The sequence below is a fragment of the Rhipicephalus microplus genome, chromosome X (genome assembly GCF_043290135.1).
Source record: "Rhipicephalus microplus isolate Deutch F79 chromosome X, USDA_Rmic, whole genome shotgun sequence".
Lineage (NCBI taxonomy): Eukaryota > Metazoa > Arthropoda > Arachnida > Ixodida > Ixodidae > Rhipicephalus > Rhipicephalus microplus.
Genome location: NC_134710.1, coordinates 1,182,131 through 1,200,871, shown reverse-complemented (window position 1 = coordinate 1,200,871; position 18,741 = coordinate 1,182,131). Strand labels below are relative to the sequence as shown.

Genomic DNA, 18,741 nt, shown 5'->3' with positions numbered 1-18,741 from the left:
TCGATATATCATGTCTATCATCAGACACGCTTCTTTATTCCTATGCCGGTACAAAACTGCACATTCAAACATTGGCGAGCACTTACATTCTCGACAATATTAAGAAAGATTAGAAGGTGAGGCTCCGGTTAGCGATCTCTTGTGTTCAAATGATCTGTGGTTAATGCAACATGTCACGTCTGTCCAATGTAGAAGCGGCCGCAGCTGAAAGGAACCTTGTAAACAAACTACACTTGTACGTTTGTCTAATGTAGAAGCGGCCGCAGCTGAAAGGACCTTATAAACAAACTAAACTTGTAGTGAAATCACTGCATTTATTCGTGTTCTTTACAAAATAAGTATCAGTTCACTTCTTGTCCCTCATTCTTTCACTGCACTACAGCGCATATCTTACCAAGCTTATTGGCAGTCATAAAGACAGCTTCAATACCATATCTGTTTTATACATTTTTTAGCCTGTGAGATACGCAATGATGTATAGTGTCCCTAAAATACGTTTTCTCCTATCGCTTTCTGCAACCATGCTTGGATTTGACATAACAGACTTCTTTAAACGCTCAGTGACAGTGAGTGGCCACTGTATCAAGCAGATAACCTACAAGACGCCTAACCTGGGCGCTTAAGCTATCACTTGTTTTGGGCTCACACAACTTCGTGAGGGCCAACTTAGGGCAAGACATGGCTATATTATTTTTTACAACCTTAAGAGTGTTTATAAACATCTTGGATCATGCTTCCAGCATGCGTGCTTCTTCTGAAAGGCTAAGGCAATGTCTAGCAATTGTTTTCCATTATTTTGAGGCGATTCCTCAGATGTACTCGGAAATGCTACATTAATAAGTTGCTTTTGTGCACAGATATTTTGCAGCTGCCTAATGCAAAGTAAATGGGAGGAATATTATGTATGATTGGCAAAGCCAAGTGAGGAAAGCGTGGTTTTCAAATATATGTCAGTTGTTAGTCACAGGTGAAGACTTCTGTCTAGCCTTTGTGTTTGCCTTTCATTTTTCGCTAGCTTTATCAAGTAATAGTATGGACATGACAAAAATCTCCTTGTAAGACAAGTTATTATGACCCATCTAAAGCTATGGAGCATAGTGTACATCATCCTGCGTGCAGACTTGGGAATTTAGTGAGACATCAATAAGTGCATGGAAAAAGAACCCATGTTGTTTGTGTCGAAAAGCACGTACAAGTTCACACTACTGTCCGACATAGGTATGTCAGGTGGATTCTGAAGCAAAGTTCCATTCCACGTAGCACAACAAATTCAAACTGTACAGCAACCTCCCTCTGGATTTTTAAGCTTTGCAAGACTTTAGAGTCCCCTGCACAGTGCAGTGGCAAATGATAATTGCATCGCATGCGGAAGAGCAGGAAGGTAGTGTGTGTATATCCTGATCGCTTTGTCATAATGTGTTGTTTAGTGTCATGTTCTACTTCATGCTAAAGATCTAGCCTGGCACCAAAGACAGTGCGTGCAATACTTTTTAGAAGAAATATGTGCCGTGTCTCTTGAAACATTGCTAGAGTACTGGGTAACTCAGGAGCTTGCTACACTGCAGCAGTGTTGTGTGCGGCCGTTATGAGCAGAAACTGACTGAGGCAGAAGATGTTGTCGCGTGACGAAACCTGACTGCATCCCATGAAGTGTGGTGCTACGCTTGTTCATTGATTTTGATGCGTGCATGTGAAGATAATGCTGCCAAGATAACAGTGCATCAATGTGCTCTTCACGTGGCAGTTTGGCAGGTCATCCAGCCCTGGCAGCTTACTCGACAAGGAGCCCATGCTGAGCGACCTGAGCCGTGTGTACGCATACAGCTACCTGACTGCAGAGCCAACCCAGGGCTATCTACGCAGGCCTCTTGAACCACACCCACCCAAGTCACCCCAGTTTCACCGGCCTCCAGGTATTCTTTCATTGCCATAAATATGGCCTTGCTTGTGCATCCTTATACTCTCATTAAAAGGAATCTGGAGGGACCAGGAAAGTACGCTTCATTTAACAGGGGTTTTCGAGTGATGAACAGGGGTGCAGTGTACTAGCCTGAAACGAGTTGGAGAGCCAGTTCGGTTTAAAATAATTCCGTTTACTGAGGGTCTACAGCAGGCGAATTTTCGGTACTTCTTGCTCAGGCAAGCTGTTTTATGATGTCTCAAATCTGGCTGTGCTTACTTCTCTAGTTCAATCGAGACTCTGGTGCTTGATTTGGCAAGTGGAGCACTTACCATCTGCGTTTGATTTGATGCTGTGGTTCACGAGTTCTCTTCAGCACTAGCATGAGTTCGTTCTCATTTAATGCAATCAGTGCAAAGCGTTGTGCAGTCCCCCGTCGATTTGACCGCTGCCCGCAACCACTAGGGTCGCAAATGAGTTCTGCGAAAGCCCTCAAAGTGGTGGAAGTGTGTATGAAAGGGAAAAAAGACAACCACCCGTTTGTAGAACAAAGCCACGAGGAAATATATATATGGATTTCTCAGAAAAGAAAACTTCTTAGTTGTCGAAAAATTCGTCCTGATCCGGGGTTCGAATCAGGGGCCAACGCCTTCCCGGTGGTTCGCTCTACCAAATTAGCTAACCAGGAAGCAAGAAATTGACAGTACGAGGGTGAATTCATCAACAGCTCGAAGCACATGGACACAAGTATTACAATTGAGTTCTGCGGAAACCCTTAAGGTGGTGGAAGGGTTTATGAAAAGGAAAGAAGACAGCAGTTTATTTGTAGCACGAAGCCATGAGGAAATCTATACAGCTTTCTGATAAAGAAAATCTTCTTAGTTGCTGAAAAAGTCGTCCTGGTCCCGAGTTCCGACCCCAGACCAAGAGGAATTTTTCGGCAACGAAGAAGCTTTTCTTTCTGAGAAATCCGTACGGATTTCCTTGTGACTTCGTGCTACAAACAGGCGGTTATCTTCTTTCCCTTTCTTAAACCACTAGTGTTGTTCTGCACTCACACTGCAAGAACTGGCACCGCATTTTCGTGAACTACATTCAGATAAAACTAAAGTTTGGTCGATTGAGTTGTGGTGGGAATTTTTTGCTAAAATCAAAGGGTATAAACAAAAACTAAGCATAGTTCATATTTTATTACAGGCAAAATTCAAAGCGCACATTTTTACTCAGGCTTAGGCACCAGCGAAAAACCCGAAATAATCAAAATTAATCCAGAGTTTCCCCCACTACTACATTGTTCGTAATTATCTATTGTAGGGATGAAGTAGTAGTTAACTTGAGGTTCAAAATACATTCAAAGCAATTAGCGTCCCCAATTTCCGGAGCCCTCCACTACGGCGTCTCTCATAATCATATGGTGGTTTTGGGACGTTAAACCCCACAAATCAATCAAAGCAATTAGCGTTTTGGTCAAATAATTTAAAATCAAATAGTTCAAATCGTATATGGTATATGAGTTTATGAATATTTAAACTTTCAAATATTTTTGTTATAGTGCTTGCTATTCGATTGATTGGCACTGAAATTTTACTATTCAAAATATTGTCACGGGGTCGTGACGTTGACGAAGGGAGCAGACTTCAGGTCGAAAAGGAAACTGTTTATATGGGCCGAATTTGTGGCCATGCAAAAGGAAAGTCTGATTACAGCAGGACATTGGCCATCGCTGCATTCTCGTCACCCACTGACAAGAAGGCCGTGCATCCATTTCTCAGCCTCTGCGCTTATTTCAGGCGTTTTGTCAAAAATTTTGCCCGCTTCGCCGAGCCACTCACTAACTTTACAAAGACTGACGTCAAGTTTAAGTGGGAAACCCCACAGGAGGAAGCATATCAAGAACTGAAACGATGCCTGTATAGCACTCTAAAACGCGGTGCCGAAATCACAGCGTGGTTTATTAATGCATCTCCGCCATTGTTCCTACTACTTCTTCTTTTCTCCTCAGCAGACTACCCACTACTCGCTTATGTCCCAAGTGTGTCGTCCCAGAAGGAGAAGAAAAGTATGCCACAGATAGCCCCCCCCCCCCCCCCCCCTGCAGACAAGTGGCCTTGGGCACTTGAAGAAATAAAATGATCAGACGGAGCTTGTCAGAATGGGTGCCGGCTTGATCCTCTCAATGCTGACTATGTCTTCATGTCCATTACGCAGGATTGTAAAATTATGTTCAGAACGCTTGATGACTGGGAAAGGACCGTCATAGCGAGGCTGAAGAGCACGGCAAGACGCATCGGCATGAACAAAAACGTGTGAAAATGTTTGTAGGTTTGCCGGCAGAAGAACGTCGTTCTTAGTGTGAGCTAAAGTTGGTGATGGGCGCAAGTTTTGCATGAAGATCCACATACGCTGGACGAAAGAAGATGGATCCGAAACACTGCGTAGTAACGGGGCTGACGAGGTCACCAGGCAAACGGAGTGTGCAGCCATAAACCATCTCGACTAACGAGCAGGCAAGTTCTGGCCGAAGTGTTGAACGCAGGCCGAGAAGCACGATGGGGAGGTGTGATACCCAATCTTCGGCGTGCGGCTGCGAGGCGAGTGCTGCTTTTAGATGACAATGGAGTCTCTCCAGTAAGCCATTTGATGCTGGATGATACGCAGTTGTGCGAATACGTGCACAACCAAGTAGAGATATGACAGAGGTGAAAAGCGCTGACTCAAACTGTCTGCCTCGATCAGTAGCCACCGTTGATGATACACCGAAACAGCTAATCCTAGTAGCAAGAAAGGTACGAGCAACTGTTTCTGCCATGATGTCAGGCATTGGACTGCTTCAGGCCACCTAGTGTACCTGTCAATACACGTAAGCAAATACGTATTTCCCCGCCATGGCGGTAATGGCCCGACAGTGTCCAAATGAATGATGTCGAAACGTGCATCAGGGAGAGGGAATTTTACCCGTGGAGGCTTGGTGTGCCGTTGCACCTTGATACGCTGACATGCTCTGCAAGTGCGAACCCAGTCACGAATGTTAGCGCGTATGCGCGGCCAGACATAGCGTTCAGTGACCAGATGTTGCGTAGCTCTTACGCCTGAATGGCAGATGGAGTGTAGCGTGTCAAAAACAGCACGACGAAACTGTGAAGGAACATAGATACGAGTGCACTTGTGTGAAACATCGCACCAGAGCGTAACGTCGTCGTCGGGGAAGTTGACTTGTTCCAGTCGGAGGGAAGTAGAGGTTCGGAGTCGTGGAAGCTCATCGTCTAATGCCTGTGCCTCCGCAAGCGAGGACAATGAAAGGTCGGTGGTGCCTGTCGTGGCATTGATGGTAATACGACTGAGAGCGTCCGCTGCATTGTTAAAGCTGCCTTTTACATAACGTATGTCTGTGGGGAATTCGGCAATGAAAGCAAGGTGTCGGAAGTTCTCTAGGAGTGTGCGTGGCACTGCAAGAACGTAAAGCCGAAACAAGGGGCTTGTGGTCGGTGAGAATGGCAAATTGCCGCCCTTCAAGGAAGTACCTGAAATGCTTCACCGCGAGGTAGGCCGCGAGGACCTATCGTCCGAAAGTACTATATCGGCGCTCAGTGTCGCGTAACTTGCGGGAAAAGAAGAAAATTGGAGCCCATGCACCATTGATTCATTGATGAAGAGCGGCCCCAACTGCTTCTGAAGAAGCGTCCACCATGAGGCTAGTGCAAGCAGTTGATGAAGGGCGCTGCAGGAGGGTGGCCTGGGTGAGCTTGGTCTTAATGGCGGCAAAAGCTTGATCCGCGACCGTGTCCCAGGGAAATGCGGCTGACTCGGCTTGCGAAGTCGAGAGTAGTGCTTCCAGAGGCTGCTGCAGTGTAGAGCATGTAGGGATGAAGCGGCGATAAAAATTGACGAGTCCGAGAAAACGTCGTAGACTGCGTATGGACGTGGGAGGCGGGTACTCGAGGATAGCTTGACCTTTGTCAGGTAGAGGAGTGATGCCATCTTTAGTGATCTGATGTCCGAGGAATGCTATCTCCGAGACTCCAAACTGACACTTTTCTACATTGATAACAAGGTCGTAATCAGGCAGTCGAGTGAAAAGCTGACGTAGATGTGCCTTGTGCATTTCAGCGTCCTTGCTGGCAATGAGAAGATCGTCGATATAGGCGAAACAAAACGGTAAGCCTCTTGTGAGTTCGTTTATAAAACGCTGAAATGTCTGAGCTGCGTTTCTCAAACCGAAAGACATTCGTAAATACTCATACAGCCCAAATGGGGTAATTATTGTAGTTTTGGGAATGTCAAAAAGCTCAACGGGGATCTGGGGATAAGCTTTCACAAGATCAATCGTCGAGTATACAGTTGTGCCGGTTAAAAAGGCAGTACAGTCCTGAATATTGGGTAAGGGTATCGATCTGGAACAGTGACTGCATTGAGAGCCCGATAATCACCACAGGGCCGCCAGTCATTGTTCTTCTTGGGAACCATGTGTAGCGCCGACGACCACGAGCTTGATGACGGACGAATGATTTGCAACTGTAACATATGCTCAAACTCGTTGTGAGCAATTCGAAGTTTATCTGGGCCAAGTCGGCGAGGGCGGCAGTGAACCAGTGGGCCTGTGGTAACGATGCAGTGGGTCACAGTGTGCTTGGGGGTCTTATCCATGGGAGACTGCGTTGTAATCTCCGGAAACTCGTTGAGCAGAGCTGTATATGGTGATGTGGGCGGTTTCACGAAAGTGGGGTTTTGGGCCGTAGCACGTGACAGAAAACCATTGGCCGATAAGCCAGTATAGCTATACACCAGGCGACAGCGGTTCATATCCACGAGCAGATGAAAATGCCTTAAGGAATCGGCGCCTAAGATTGCGTAGCGTACGTCTGCTATCCAAAATAACCACTGCAGTTTCCTCTTAAGACCGAGATCAAGGGTCAGAGACTTCTGTCCGTAAGTTGCGATGACCGAAGAATTGACCGCTTGTAAAGGAGTTGACTTCTCGTGAAGACGCCGGTCAGTTTTGGACGCTGGAATTATGCTGACTTCTGCTCCAGGTCCACCAGCAAGCGCAGACCTGTTGTTGTGTCGGTGATGTGGAAGAGGTGGCTTGATGCTTGGCCTTGATCGCCCGCCGCTGTTATTGACGATCGGCCGGAGCGTTTCCCATGTGCCATGAGCAAGGTGGCACACATCTGCGGGCCGTGGCACGAAAACGCCGGTGATAATAGCATGTGTTCTGCGGTGATAAGCAGTGCGTGCTCGGGCTGGCGGAGGGGCCGTTGCGGAGCCGCCGGCGTGAGAGATTGTCGATGTGCACGAAGCTGGTCATTTAAGTTGCGAATGCTCAAATATTGCAGACGCAAGTTGGCGGCTTCAGCTGCAAGATCTTTTACCGTTTCTCGAAGGGAATCTGCTTCGGGAATCGGAGAGGTGTGGGCAGTGTTTATGACTGCCAGGGCAATGTCCATCGTGTCATCGGCCATTTCTGCCAGCTCCGACAGCGGCTTATCCTGAGCTGGGACAAGAGCCATTCGCATGGTAGGTGGAAGACGCCGTAGAAACAACTCACGTAGTGTGGATGTTTCCAAGCCGTCCGGCTGGTCCCCAAGCAGGTGCTGCAGGTGACGTAGAAACTGTGTGGGACGGCGGTCCCCGAGCTCTTCGTTGCACAGAAGTTGCTGAATGTGCCGATGCTTAGGCGGGACGAGTCAGTGAAGAAGAGCCTGTTTGACTGTCGTATATGGAGTGTCACCAGGCGGGCCCACAAGGATGTCGCGTATTTCGGCCATTGTCTGTGGCGGCAACGCTTCAACGAGGAGCTCATGTTTGCGAACTTCTGACGTGATGCGATGAATGCGGAACTTGTTCTCGACTTGAATGAACCATAAGGAGGGATCGGCAAGCCACAGCTGTGGTAGCGTCATGGTAGCAGTACCTCCAACAACACCCGAAGAGGGTCATGGCCGGGTGCAGTGGCAGCGGTACCTGGGCTGAGGCTGTCGAGATGCTCACGCTGCTCCATGGAAGGTCGCGTTCGTAAACTGGGTCACCAATAAATATAGCACTTTGATACACGGTTCCGAAATCACAGCGCGGTTTATTAATGCATCTCCGCCATTGTTCCAACTACTTCTTCTTTTCTCCTCAGCAGTTTACCCACTACTCGCTTATGTCCCAAGTGCGTCGTGTGCCAGAAGAAGAATAAAAGGATGCCACACCTGCACGCACTGCTGATACTTGCTCATTTTGACAAAAATGACGACACCAAAATCCACACCGACACAAGCAATGTGTAGGGCTTGGAGCTGTCCTGGTGCAGAAGATTGGCGGACTTGAAAGGGTCATCACATATGCGACCCGGTCGCTACTCAGGCAGAAGTTAACTATTCCACAACAGAAAAGAAGTGTCTTGCCATCATCTTGGCTACCATCAAGTTTCACCCCTACCTCTACGGCAGGCCTTTCAGGTTTGTGAGCGGCCACTATGCCCTCTGTTCGATAGCTAACTTGAAGGACACTTCAGGTCGCCTCGCATGGTAGAGTCTGCGACTTCAGGAATTTGACATCACTGTCATTAAGGAGTTGAGGCGAAGGCACTCCAACACCGACTGCCTGTCTCGCACACCTGTTGACCCATTGCCGCAGGACGAGGACAGCGACTGCTTCCTGGAAACCTCAAGCGTAGATGATTTTGCAGAACGACAGCGTGCAGATTCTGAAATCAACGGATTTGTGGAATACCTCGAGGGCAAGGCTGTCATTGTTACATAGATATTCAAGCGAGGACAGGCATCGTTTTTTTTTTTTGTGTAATGGCATCCTCGTCAAAAAAAACTTTTCACCACATCAGACCAACTACCTTCTCATAGTACCTTCAGCGTTACTTCCAGAAGTTTCGAATGCTCTACGCGACGACCAGACGGCTGGACACCACCTCGCTGTTTCTCGTACACTCTCAAGAATACAGGAGAAGTAATGCTGGCCACGACTTGCCGCTGACGTCACTCATGACGTCGGGACATGTCAAGACTGTCAATGACTAAATACGCCGCCGACTAGGCCAGCCGGACTTCTCCAGTCTATCGAGCCACCTAGTCGGCCGCTCCAACGAATCGGCCTGGACTTACTGGGTTCGTTTCCGACGCGAAACAAATGGATCGTCGTAGCTACTGACTACCTCACACGCTACGTCGAAACAAAGGCCCCACCCAAAGGTAGTGCCAAAAAGGTAGCCAAGTTCTATGTTGAGAACATCATCCTTTGTCATGGTGCCCCAGAGGTTCTCATCACCTATAGAGGTACGGTCTTCACTGGCTGATTTGACCCGGGCGATCTTGAGACATAGCCAGACAAGCCACCGCTGCTCCACCGCCTATCACTGCACGACCGCAGACAAATTCTCTCACCGAGTGGCTAAGCAAGACAATCGCCAATAGGCTGGCCATGTACGTCGACGTCGAACACAAGACGTGGGACGCCATCCTTTCGTACATGACCTTCGCATACAACACGCCTGTGCAGGAGACAATGCAGATGCCCCCATACAAGTTGGTCTACAAAAGGAATTCGGTATCGTTGTTCGACGCAAGCTGCCAAACATCACTGACGAAGAAAACCTTGACGTCACCTTCTATCTTCAGCACACTGAAAAAGGTCGTCAACTAGTCCGCCTGCTCATCAAAAACCAGCAGGCGATCGATCGCTATTATTACAACTTTCGATGAAGTTTCGTGGAATACCACCCTGGTGACCGCGTTTGGGTTTGGACGCCAATACGCCGACAAGGACTGAGTGAAAAACTTCTGCGTCGGTGATTCGGACCGTACAGAGTAGTTCGTCTCAGCGCACTCGACTACGAGGTTGTCCCCGACGCTGTGATGCTACCGCTGCCCCAATTGCGTCAAACTGCGCTGAATTGCCCTGGCTCCTACAGGCTGCTACATTTCCTCAAAATTTGGCGAGTATGCATCCAACCTGCACCAAAGGGTATACTCCGACTTTCAGAAGCGAAAGTACTTGAGGTTCTCCCTTTGAAAATAACATCGCGGTGCATCTGCGTAAGATGCAACCCAAGCCATACCAAACTGGGCCAAGTGTCACCGTTGGGACGTTGGGACTATAGATGGCTAGGACGCAGTGAAAGCCCAATTTTTTGAGCTTCCTAGGGACCTGTCGCCCGAAAAAGATTCATGACATTTAATTTCACTGAAGTAATCAAATTGCCAAACAGCTTCGTATGAAATAGCTTCAGTGCCTTTTAGAGTACACTTATCAGGCATTTCGGTGCACGCTCATGTTGGCATAAATACATTCAAGGCCTGCCGACGTCCATTTGCAAGTATGCGTCTCGTGATGAGTGCCGACGATACCAGCAAAGCGCGAAATAAGTTGTGGATTTATCTCATAGAGCGTGTGCAAACGGCACAGAACATAAAGGATGTGGCAGAATAGAGGAATACTTGTCCGGACTCGTGATGCGTGTGTGCACTTAGAAGATGCACCATTGTACGAAAATCTCCGGTGATACGTGGCACTTGCTGCTACATGAGACTAATTGTTTCTAGTTGTGTGCAGCACATCGCTTACACAGCTGATGCCGTTCCTACTGGGGCACTTTCGTATGCACGTGTTTGTCATAAAAAAGTGTTCTTGATGCCCACTCTATTCCTGATCACACACGAGCGTAACAATGGCGAGCTGCTTTCGTTTGTGGAGGCACCGCGTCTGTGTGGTGCACTTAGCCGATTCGCACAGAAAGGCAGTTAGCTGAAGCAGAAAGCAGTTAGCTGAAGATGCTTATCATAAAGCATTAAAGTCTTACTGGCATGTTTGTCGCACTGCCGCCATCATGCCTCCGAGCATTTCCGGTGCTTATCCGTTAGACATCATTTCACTCCGCGATGATACCAGCCCTCTCTAATTTTTTTTTTAATCTGCTTCACCCGATAGCAGTCATGCATTGTGGCAAAGCTGACTTCCGGACATTACTGTGACGCCAAATGACTTTTGAAAGCGCTTGTTTAAGCCTACGAAGTCATAGACATAGCAAAGGTAAGGACTTTAAGTAATGCTGTTTTATACTTGGAATGTCGGCTGAAAGCCTGATAAATCGGTCGCCGAACAGTTTCAGCGTCACAAATTTCAGATGCTCTTATCCGTAGACGTCTACAGGGCTTGTGATGCTCTCATGAAATCATCAGAATTTTCAAGCTTGTCTGAAAATCTGGCTTCCGACAAATCGGCAGTCAACTGACCTTCAGTGTTGTTACAATGAAGCGCTATGGTTGGTTGATTGATTGATATGTGACGTTTAACGTCCCAAAACCACCATGTGATTATTTATGATTACCATATGATTACCTGGGGTAGTGGAAGGCTCCAGAAATTTCGACCACCTGGGGTTCTTTAACTTGCTCCCAAATCTGAGTACACGGGCCTACAACATTTCCGTCTCCATCGGTAATGCAGCTGCTGCAGCCGGGATTCGATCCCGCGACCTGCGGGTCAGCAGCCAAGTACTTTAGCCACTAGACCACTGCGGCGGAGGGAAGCGCTATGGTCTTAAATTTTATTATTGCTTGGCTTTGTCTATTAAATATGGTCAGGTTATCTGTCGGTGATATAATTCTCTTTTCTTTATTTACTCTATTATGCTTCAATAGCATCCAAGGTATTGTGATTTTATCATTCGTGTGTCATGAACACAGTATCCAAAAACGGCAGGAAGGGGTGGATCGAACTTTGCGAAAAAAAAAAATCCGTAAACAGGGGTAGTGGGTGTCGGGTCGACGTTTCGACAAGTGGACTTGTCTTTGTCAAGGCTAGAACAGAACAGTTTTGTTGTGACTAAGATGAGACCGCTTGTCGGAACGTCGGCTCGAAACGACCCCCATTTATGGATTTTTCCGTGAACACAATGAGTGTCTTAAAGTTAACTCTAGCAATATATGCTCCGAAAACCTGTTTTGCTGCTCCAAAACGCATTTTTGTATGTTCGAAAAGCTGCTCCAAAGCAGCGTAAGCCAGTAGCATCACTGCCTCGATGGCATGATGAGCTCTCAGCGGTGCCATGCACGACCTGAAGTCTTCCATGTCGTGCCCCTCAGTTTCATGCGCGTTAACAAACCTAATGACTATATTATTTGTTGTTTCTCTATAATTGTGCTTTCTTGCTTGTGCCTATTTATTGTGATTTCTTGCTTTAATGTTATTTTTTTTGCATGCATCTTACTCCTGTATTTTGTTTTAGGCATCGGGACGATACTTTTTCAGAGGGGGGTAATGCCACGTTCGTTCCTCAAGTTTTGTTATCGCCCTTTTACACTGTACGTAATTCTCAGTGCAAACTGCGCCTGCAATGTTCAAGAAGCTTCAGGACTGTAGTAGATCATTTCGTTAAGATATCGCCAACTTCGCAAACATAACAGATTATTCCGGAACCTAAGTCGCCGCTAGCAATAACGCTAAAATATTCGACGACACGTGTGTGAAAGCCGACGCGCTTCACCGCTTGTCAGTTGATCGACAGCTAATGCTCTGCTTGCCGCTATCAGTGCCAGTGTCTTGCTGTAATCTGACTTTTCTTTTAAGTGGCCACAAGTTCGGCCTCAAATAAACAGTTTAATATTAGACCTATGTCTGCTCCCTTCGTCAATGTCACGACTCCTTGATAATATTCAAGCTTATGGTACAAAATAAATGGTCTCATTCACTGAAAATACAAATCACAGTGCTTCTAATTGATGTGCAAACTGAATTCTCCTCGTAAACTTCGACCTATTGGATGTCCCGCCCTTCCACAGATGTTTCGCCCTCCAATGACGGAGTCGACAATGCGCTGCCACAAATTGCCACCGGATTCGTTCTGTTCAGAAGCTTCAGGCTCGTCAGCGGTTAGGATATGTCAACAGAGTCGGCCCTGCGAAAAGTACGCACGCGTGTAGCTGTTACCTCTGCCCACAAAGGCTTCACCATCTCCACAGCTGAATACAGGAACACCCGACGCAGCAAGTTGGCTGCCGGGCGGTCAACTCGAACAAGCGCTCCACAAGGCGGCATATTTTTATTTATTTTATTTTATTTATTTACAATACTGCTAGCCCCAAGTAGGGGCCGTAGCAGGGTGGATCGCCACAAGTACATATCAAAATAACTATGAGAAAAAAAAAGAAAACAAGAAAACAAACTTTGAAAAAGACATGATTCGTAAAATAACAATGATATTACAAATAACTACAAAGTAGGAAGTAAAAAGTAGCCAGTAAAAAAATATTTCACAAACTATTTTTAATTAGTATCGAAAACTTATCTACGTCGTCCATGTCAACTAATGAACTATCAAGCTTATTCCACTCGAATACCGTGCGAGGGAAAAATTAATACTTGAAAATATTGTCTTAAACATATGTCTTAAACGAGTGGAATATGCCCAAGGCAGGAGGTTGCACTTTTGACGTTGTGTTGAGTGGCAAGAAAAGGTGCGGAAGGCCTCCCATGTGCCATCCTGACAACACATGCACACCAATAGTGAGTAAGATGCACATGCATGACATACAAGCCAGGACGCATGAAACTACTCTGGGCTCATTTCTAGCTACAGAAAAAAAAAACTTACTAATTCGAGTCGGCATGGTGCAGTGGAGATGTGTTAAGGAGTTGCAATAAAGGGAGGAGAGCATACTTGCGAGAGATAGGCAGGAGTTGCGATAGAGTGAAGAGAGGGATGTGTATTGCAGGAATGCGACCTTGAACACCGAAACACGCAGGAACAAGGCATATTAGATAGCTTGAAAGGTCCACAAAATGCACAACTCACACATAGGAAAACTTGGGAAAGTGGCCTGTGTGTGCCGAGGACAAAGAATCGCATTTTGGCGCCGGCGGGCTTGCGCGGTCCCACAAACTTCATTATTCGTGATTCCTTTTTACACGTACCTACACATGTGGAGGGCATGCTATGTGCAGTGCGGAGTGAACGAGAGCAGGTCCTAAACACGGAACGATTCGTGAATTATATAAGTGGGTGGGTAGGGTAGTTCAAGGGCGTGCACTGAAACGATACAACATCGATCTGGACAAGACACAGATGATCAGGTACAGTCGACGGCTGACAATGTTGGCAGATGGTCTGGTTAGTCTACGCTAGCAACGGCAACGATAGTAACAAGACCAGTGATCAAAAACGTAGGGTAGACTAGATGGCCGACCAGTCTTCGAAAGATTTGTGGCAGTGTGAAAATGCAGGCCTCATCTGGCTGAGGGTGCTCAGAGTAGGGGAGTGTTCAGAGTAGCAGAGAGTCAAAGGATAGAGGAATGCGTAACAAAAAACAATCGAGGAGAGTGAAAACTTAGGCAAGGTCGACATTGAATCTATGGGCACCTCGCCGATAGCTTATCTGTGGTCGAAAGTGGTGTCCCGAAAAGTCGCTGGAGTGCCAACTTCGTTCGCTGTAAACGATCGATGGTGCTCAGAGACGTCCGTTGTAAGTGTGATTATGTACCATTGAAATAATGTATATTTCCATGGTCATGCGGGCATTGTTCGTTTTAAGGGGAGATGCTACTCGAAAACACTTCTTTTATTAATATTCACCCTAGAGCAATGAAACTTCAGATGTTTATGGCACTTTTTGTGCTGTTTTCAAATATATAATTAGTTTTCGTGCAAGTTGCACACTTTTTGTTCTGCAACATCACGAAGGGGGAACTTTGAAGGGGTCGTGAAACGAAAATGAAACTTCCTGGCTGCAATTTTTCCTGATTTATTCAGGATTAGACATAGCAATTCTGAAATATTTCAGGACAATAATCATTTTGTAATTAATGACGGCTGTTTGAAATCGCAGTTTTTTCGGGCTCGGTAACGACCATGCTCGACTCGGCTGCTTAGGCACTAATATGTGACGTCAGTAAAACATCAGATTAAGAAAAGTTACAAACAAAGCATTAGCTTTCTTTTGCTCCAAAGTAAATTTTATAGAAACCTAGAATAGCAAAAAAATATAAAAGAGCAGTTTTTGTGCTCAGAGTTGTATGCTGTGCAATTACAATGAGTGATGAGTGATCTGCTTGGTTACGCTTTCAAGTACATCCGGGCTCTGTCTCAAGAGCATTTTTGCCTTCTCGCCCGTGACGATTCATGCGTCGAGCGAGCCCCACCTTTTATTTATTCTTTATTAGTTTCTTAGAGAGTGGAGGCTTATGGTCAAGGCTTCCGCAAGTGGAGGTTCTGCCACGCGGTCTCGATACAAGTGCTTCCAGGTCACAGGCTTTTTGGCCATCGCCGCCGCCACCGCTGCCTTGCTCTGACAATGGCCAATCTCGCACTTGCATGGGTGCGTCGGCGTACGGCGGAAAGTTCAAAAGCCGACTTCGCTCAAGCAGACAACACTAGTTCGGGAAGGTCTGATGGTGGTTACGACGCCAAACAGTATATTGCTACGAACCACAGTCAACGAAGGCTCAAGAACATGGCTACGTCGCCATGTTGGAGAAACCAATATTCGGTACTGGAGGGACCAAGAAGAAAAACTTAAGGCGACGAAGAAGACACGACGGGCTTTCCGTGGTGCCAAGACCGGCAGGTATCCGAACGTTGAAGAGCAACTAATCCGGCATATACGGGAGCTACGACAAGACGGCTGTGCTGTGTCGTTGGATATTGTGCAGACTGAGGCGCGCAGAATAGCCCGAGCGCAGGGCATCGAAGCAAAAGAGTTCAAAGCCAGCTCCGGATGGACAACTCGTTTCATGCGGCGCCATGGCCTCGCACTGCGAAGGCGGACCACCTTGTGCCAGCACTTGCCTGCAGCATATGAGGACAAAGTGGTGGACTTCCACAGTTTTGTTATAAAGCTCCGACAGCAGAAAGACTTCATTTTGTCCCAGATCGGCAACGCTGATCAGACCCCCCTTTGCTTTGATATGCCGTGGAACACGACAGTGGAGGAGAAAGGTGCACGGAGCATCATTGTCAGAACGCCTGGCGCTGATAAACAACGATGCACCGTAATGCTGGCGGTGACAGCGGATGGGCGTGAGCTACCGCCTTACGTTATTTTTAAACGTAAGACGCTCCCAAAGGCAAAATTCCCTCAAGGCATCTACGTCAGAGTCCAGGAAAAAGGCTGGATGAGCGCGGAACTCATGGTGGATTGGGTGAAAACAGTCTGGGGTCGGCGGCCGGGTGGTCTGTTGTTGCCGTCCATGCTTCTCCTGGACAGTTTTCGTGGGCACCTAGTAGACCGCGTACGAGATGAGCTAAACGAGCTGCGCACAGATCTGGCAGTGATTCCGGGCGGCCTCACATCGATACTGCAGCCTTTGGACGTGTCCTTGAATAAACCTTTCAAGGACAATGTTCGAAGGCTGTACACCACCTGGATGGCTGGAGGACAACATCAGCTGACTACAGGTGGTAAGATTAAGAGGCCGCCTGTGAAAATGCTGTGCGCTTGGATCGTGGAAGCGTGGCAGGCGATCTCCGAAGAAGTAGTCAGGAAAAGCTTCAAGAAGACGGGTATCTCGAACGCACTGGATGCGAGTGAGGATGACATGTTGTGGGGTGCGGATGATTCGGACACCGAAAACGAATCCCCGCTCGGTGAGGATGAATGTGTGATCTCCGACTCTGACTCCGAATAGGGAAAAGGAGGAACAGCTACGACTTTTGTGTAAATAAATTTTACGTGTGTGTGTGCAGTTGACGGCTCTCGCTTGTTCATTAAAAGGTACGTAGGTATGTTTGTTTTATGCTGAATTAATTGGTAAACGATAAAGTCGCCTTTTATTTGACAAGTGTGCAGATTTAAAGCGCGAGAACCGAGTTGAAAAAATTTTCGAAAATTTTACCCCGCGTAATTGGCGCACCCCTAACTTCTAGCCGGATTTTCTGAAAAAAAAAGTGCGCCTATTATGCGAGTAAATATGGTACATAAAAAACAGTAAACAAATTACACTAAGTTGTACAACAATGTCCTAAGATACATAAATGCAGACATAAGTTTAACTACAAGTTATAAAATATAAACATCATTCCACTAGAAAATAGGAGTAAAAGAAAAAAGACCGTACATAAAACTAGTTATATTCACAAGTAAATCAGGTAACTTAAATCAACCACTCTGTGTTAGTAAAGCTACCTCGATTGCTGTAGTGAAGCTGTCTAGTGAGCGAGTGTTTGCAGTTGATGGATCTAGTTCATTCCAGTCTCTTAAGGCTCTCGGGAAGTAAGAGTATTTAAAATAGTTAGAATGGTGTGTATATTCAATTAGTGTCATGGAGTGTGTGTTGCATGCAGGTCGACATGAGGTTACCGAAATATATGTAGTGGTGTCAATGTTTACCTGGTTCTGATGCATGAATTTTAATCTAGTTAGTTTGGATCTATATTCAAGGCTAAAAACACCTGCATTTTTTAGCAATTCATTAGGTGAGTCTGGAGTTCTATATTTCTTGAATACAAATCTGATGACCTTTGTTGGATTCGTTCGAGTTTATTAATGTTATGTTTAGTGTACGGGAACGATGCAATGTTAGCATATTTGAGAACTGATCGGATAAAAGTTTTGTATGCTAAAAGCTTGATGCCAGGTGGTGCGATACGGAACTGTCTTCTTAGGAAGAAGAGCTTTTTTAAGGCAGTTGATGTAATAATGTTAATGTGAGAGTCCCATCTAAGATCGTGTGTAAGTAATAAACCGAGGTATTTGTGTTTTTGAACTCGACCGAACTGTATACAGTGCAGTCCACTTATAACGATATCGAGAAAACCTAAAAATATGATCGTTATAACCGGTAATCGTTATATCTGGACTGCCGCCAAAAAATCGTCGCCGGACGTACCTTTTGTAGCTCCAGGCTTCATTTCGCTATTTTCACCAATTAATAAATATTGTATATAGTAGGATGTCAAAAACAAGACTTTATTTCTTACTCCGAAGAACGCATCACGGGTTCGCTGAGGAAGAGAGACTGACCGACGGCGGGGTGGGAGCAGTGGGAGGAAGAAAGCACAGCCAGAGGTACACAGCCGGAATGCCAACGAGGCCCCGCCCCGATGCCGCCGCGCCGCTTTGCTTTTCGCTTTTTTTATTTTCTCTCTCTTTCCCGCTTTCGTTCGGCAAGCTATGAGTAGCTTGCCGGCTTGCCGTTGTAGAAGGCGGGGAGCCACGGAGCGCGACGCTTTGCTTTTCGCATTTTTTTTTTTTTTAAATTCTCTCAGCCTCTCCGCGGTCGACGCGCGGCGAGGCGCAAAACGTGACACAGCTGGCGCCATCTGTAGCGCGTCGCGCCAACTCGCGATGCTCTCCTCGGCTTTTTGAACGGCCGGGACGCGCTGCCGGCGCTGTGCTGCAGTGGCGGCAGATACGTACTCGCCTACGCTAACTTTTCGTCTTGTCTCGGCATAGTTCGTTTCAGAGGAACTTATCAATCTAAATGTTACGATTATTCTGAATGAAACATGCCGTCCACGGCAAACTTTTCATCGTTGTATCCGATGTGCGGTGGATAACATATCGTTATATATGGTTTTTTTCCCCATAGCCCCAATGCATAAAATGAGACTGTTAAGTCGACCCATCGTTATAACCGATATATCGTTATATGTGGTATCGTTATAAGTGGACTGCACTGTATGTGGGGTTCGGAGGGGGGAGGGGTGCTGACACTCTCTGTAAAGTTGTTTGCGCCATCTGGTGCACGTGTCTCGTGCAAAAGCCGTATTTTGGGTCACAGCTATTGAGCGGTAGGTGGTGCTGTGTTCGCGAGCATTGATCACCACTATCATCATCATGGTTAGATCAGTAGCGCCGGTGGTGACCCCTGGCGGCAAGCCTTAGTGGGGCATGCCCATCTAAGATCAT

At 46.7% G+C, this 18,741-nt stretch overlaps 1 protein-coding gene across 2 annotated transcripts in view; it reads left to right on the top strand.

Moving 5' to 3' along the window:
* Unc-115a (actin binding LIM protein Uncoordinated 115a) overlaps window positions 1–18,741 on the top strand; it is a 424,168-nt gene that overhangs the window by 230,036 nt on the left and 175,391 nt on the right. For both annotated transcript variants that reach the window (XM_037426516.2, XM_037426515.2), the window contains one exon: window positions 1,745–1,913. In XM_037426516.2, the coding sequence (XP_037282413.1) occupies window positions 1,745–1,913 (169 nt within the window). The remainder of the gene's footprint in view (window positions 1–1,744; window positions 1,914–18,741) is intronic.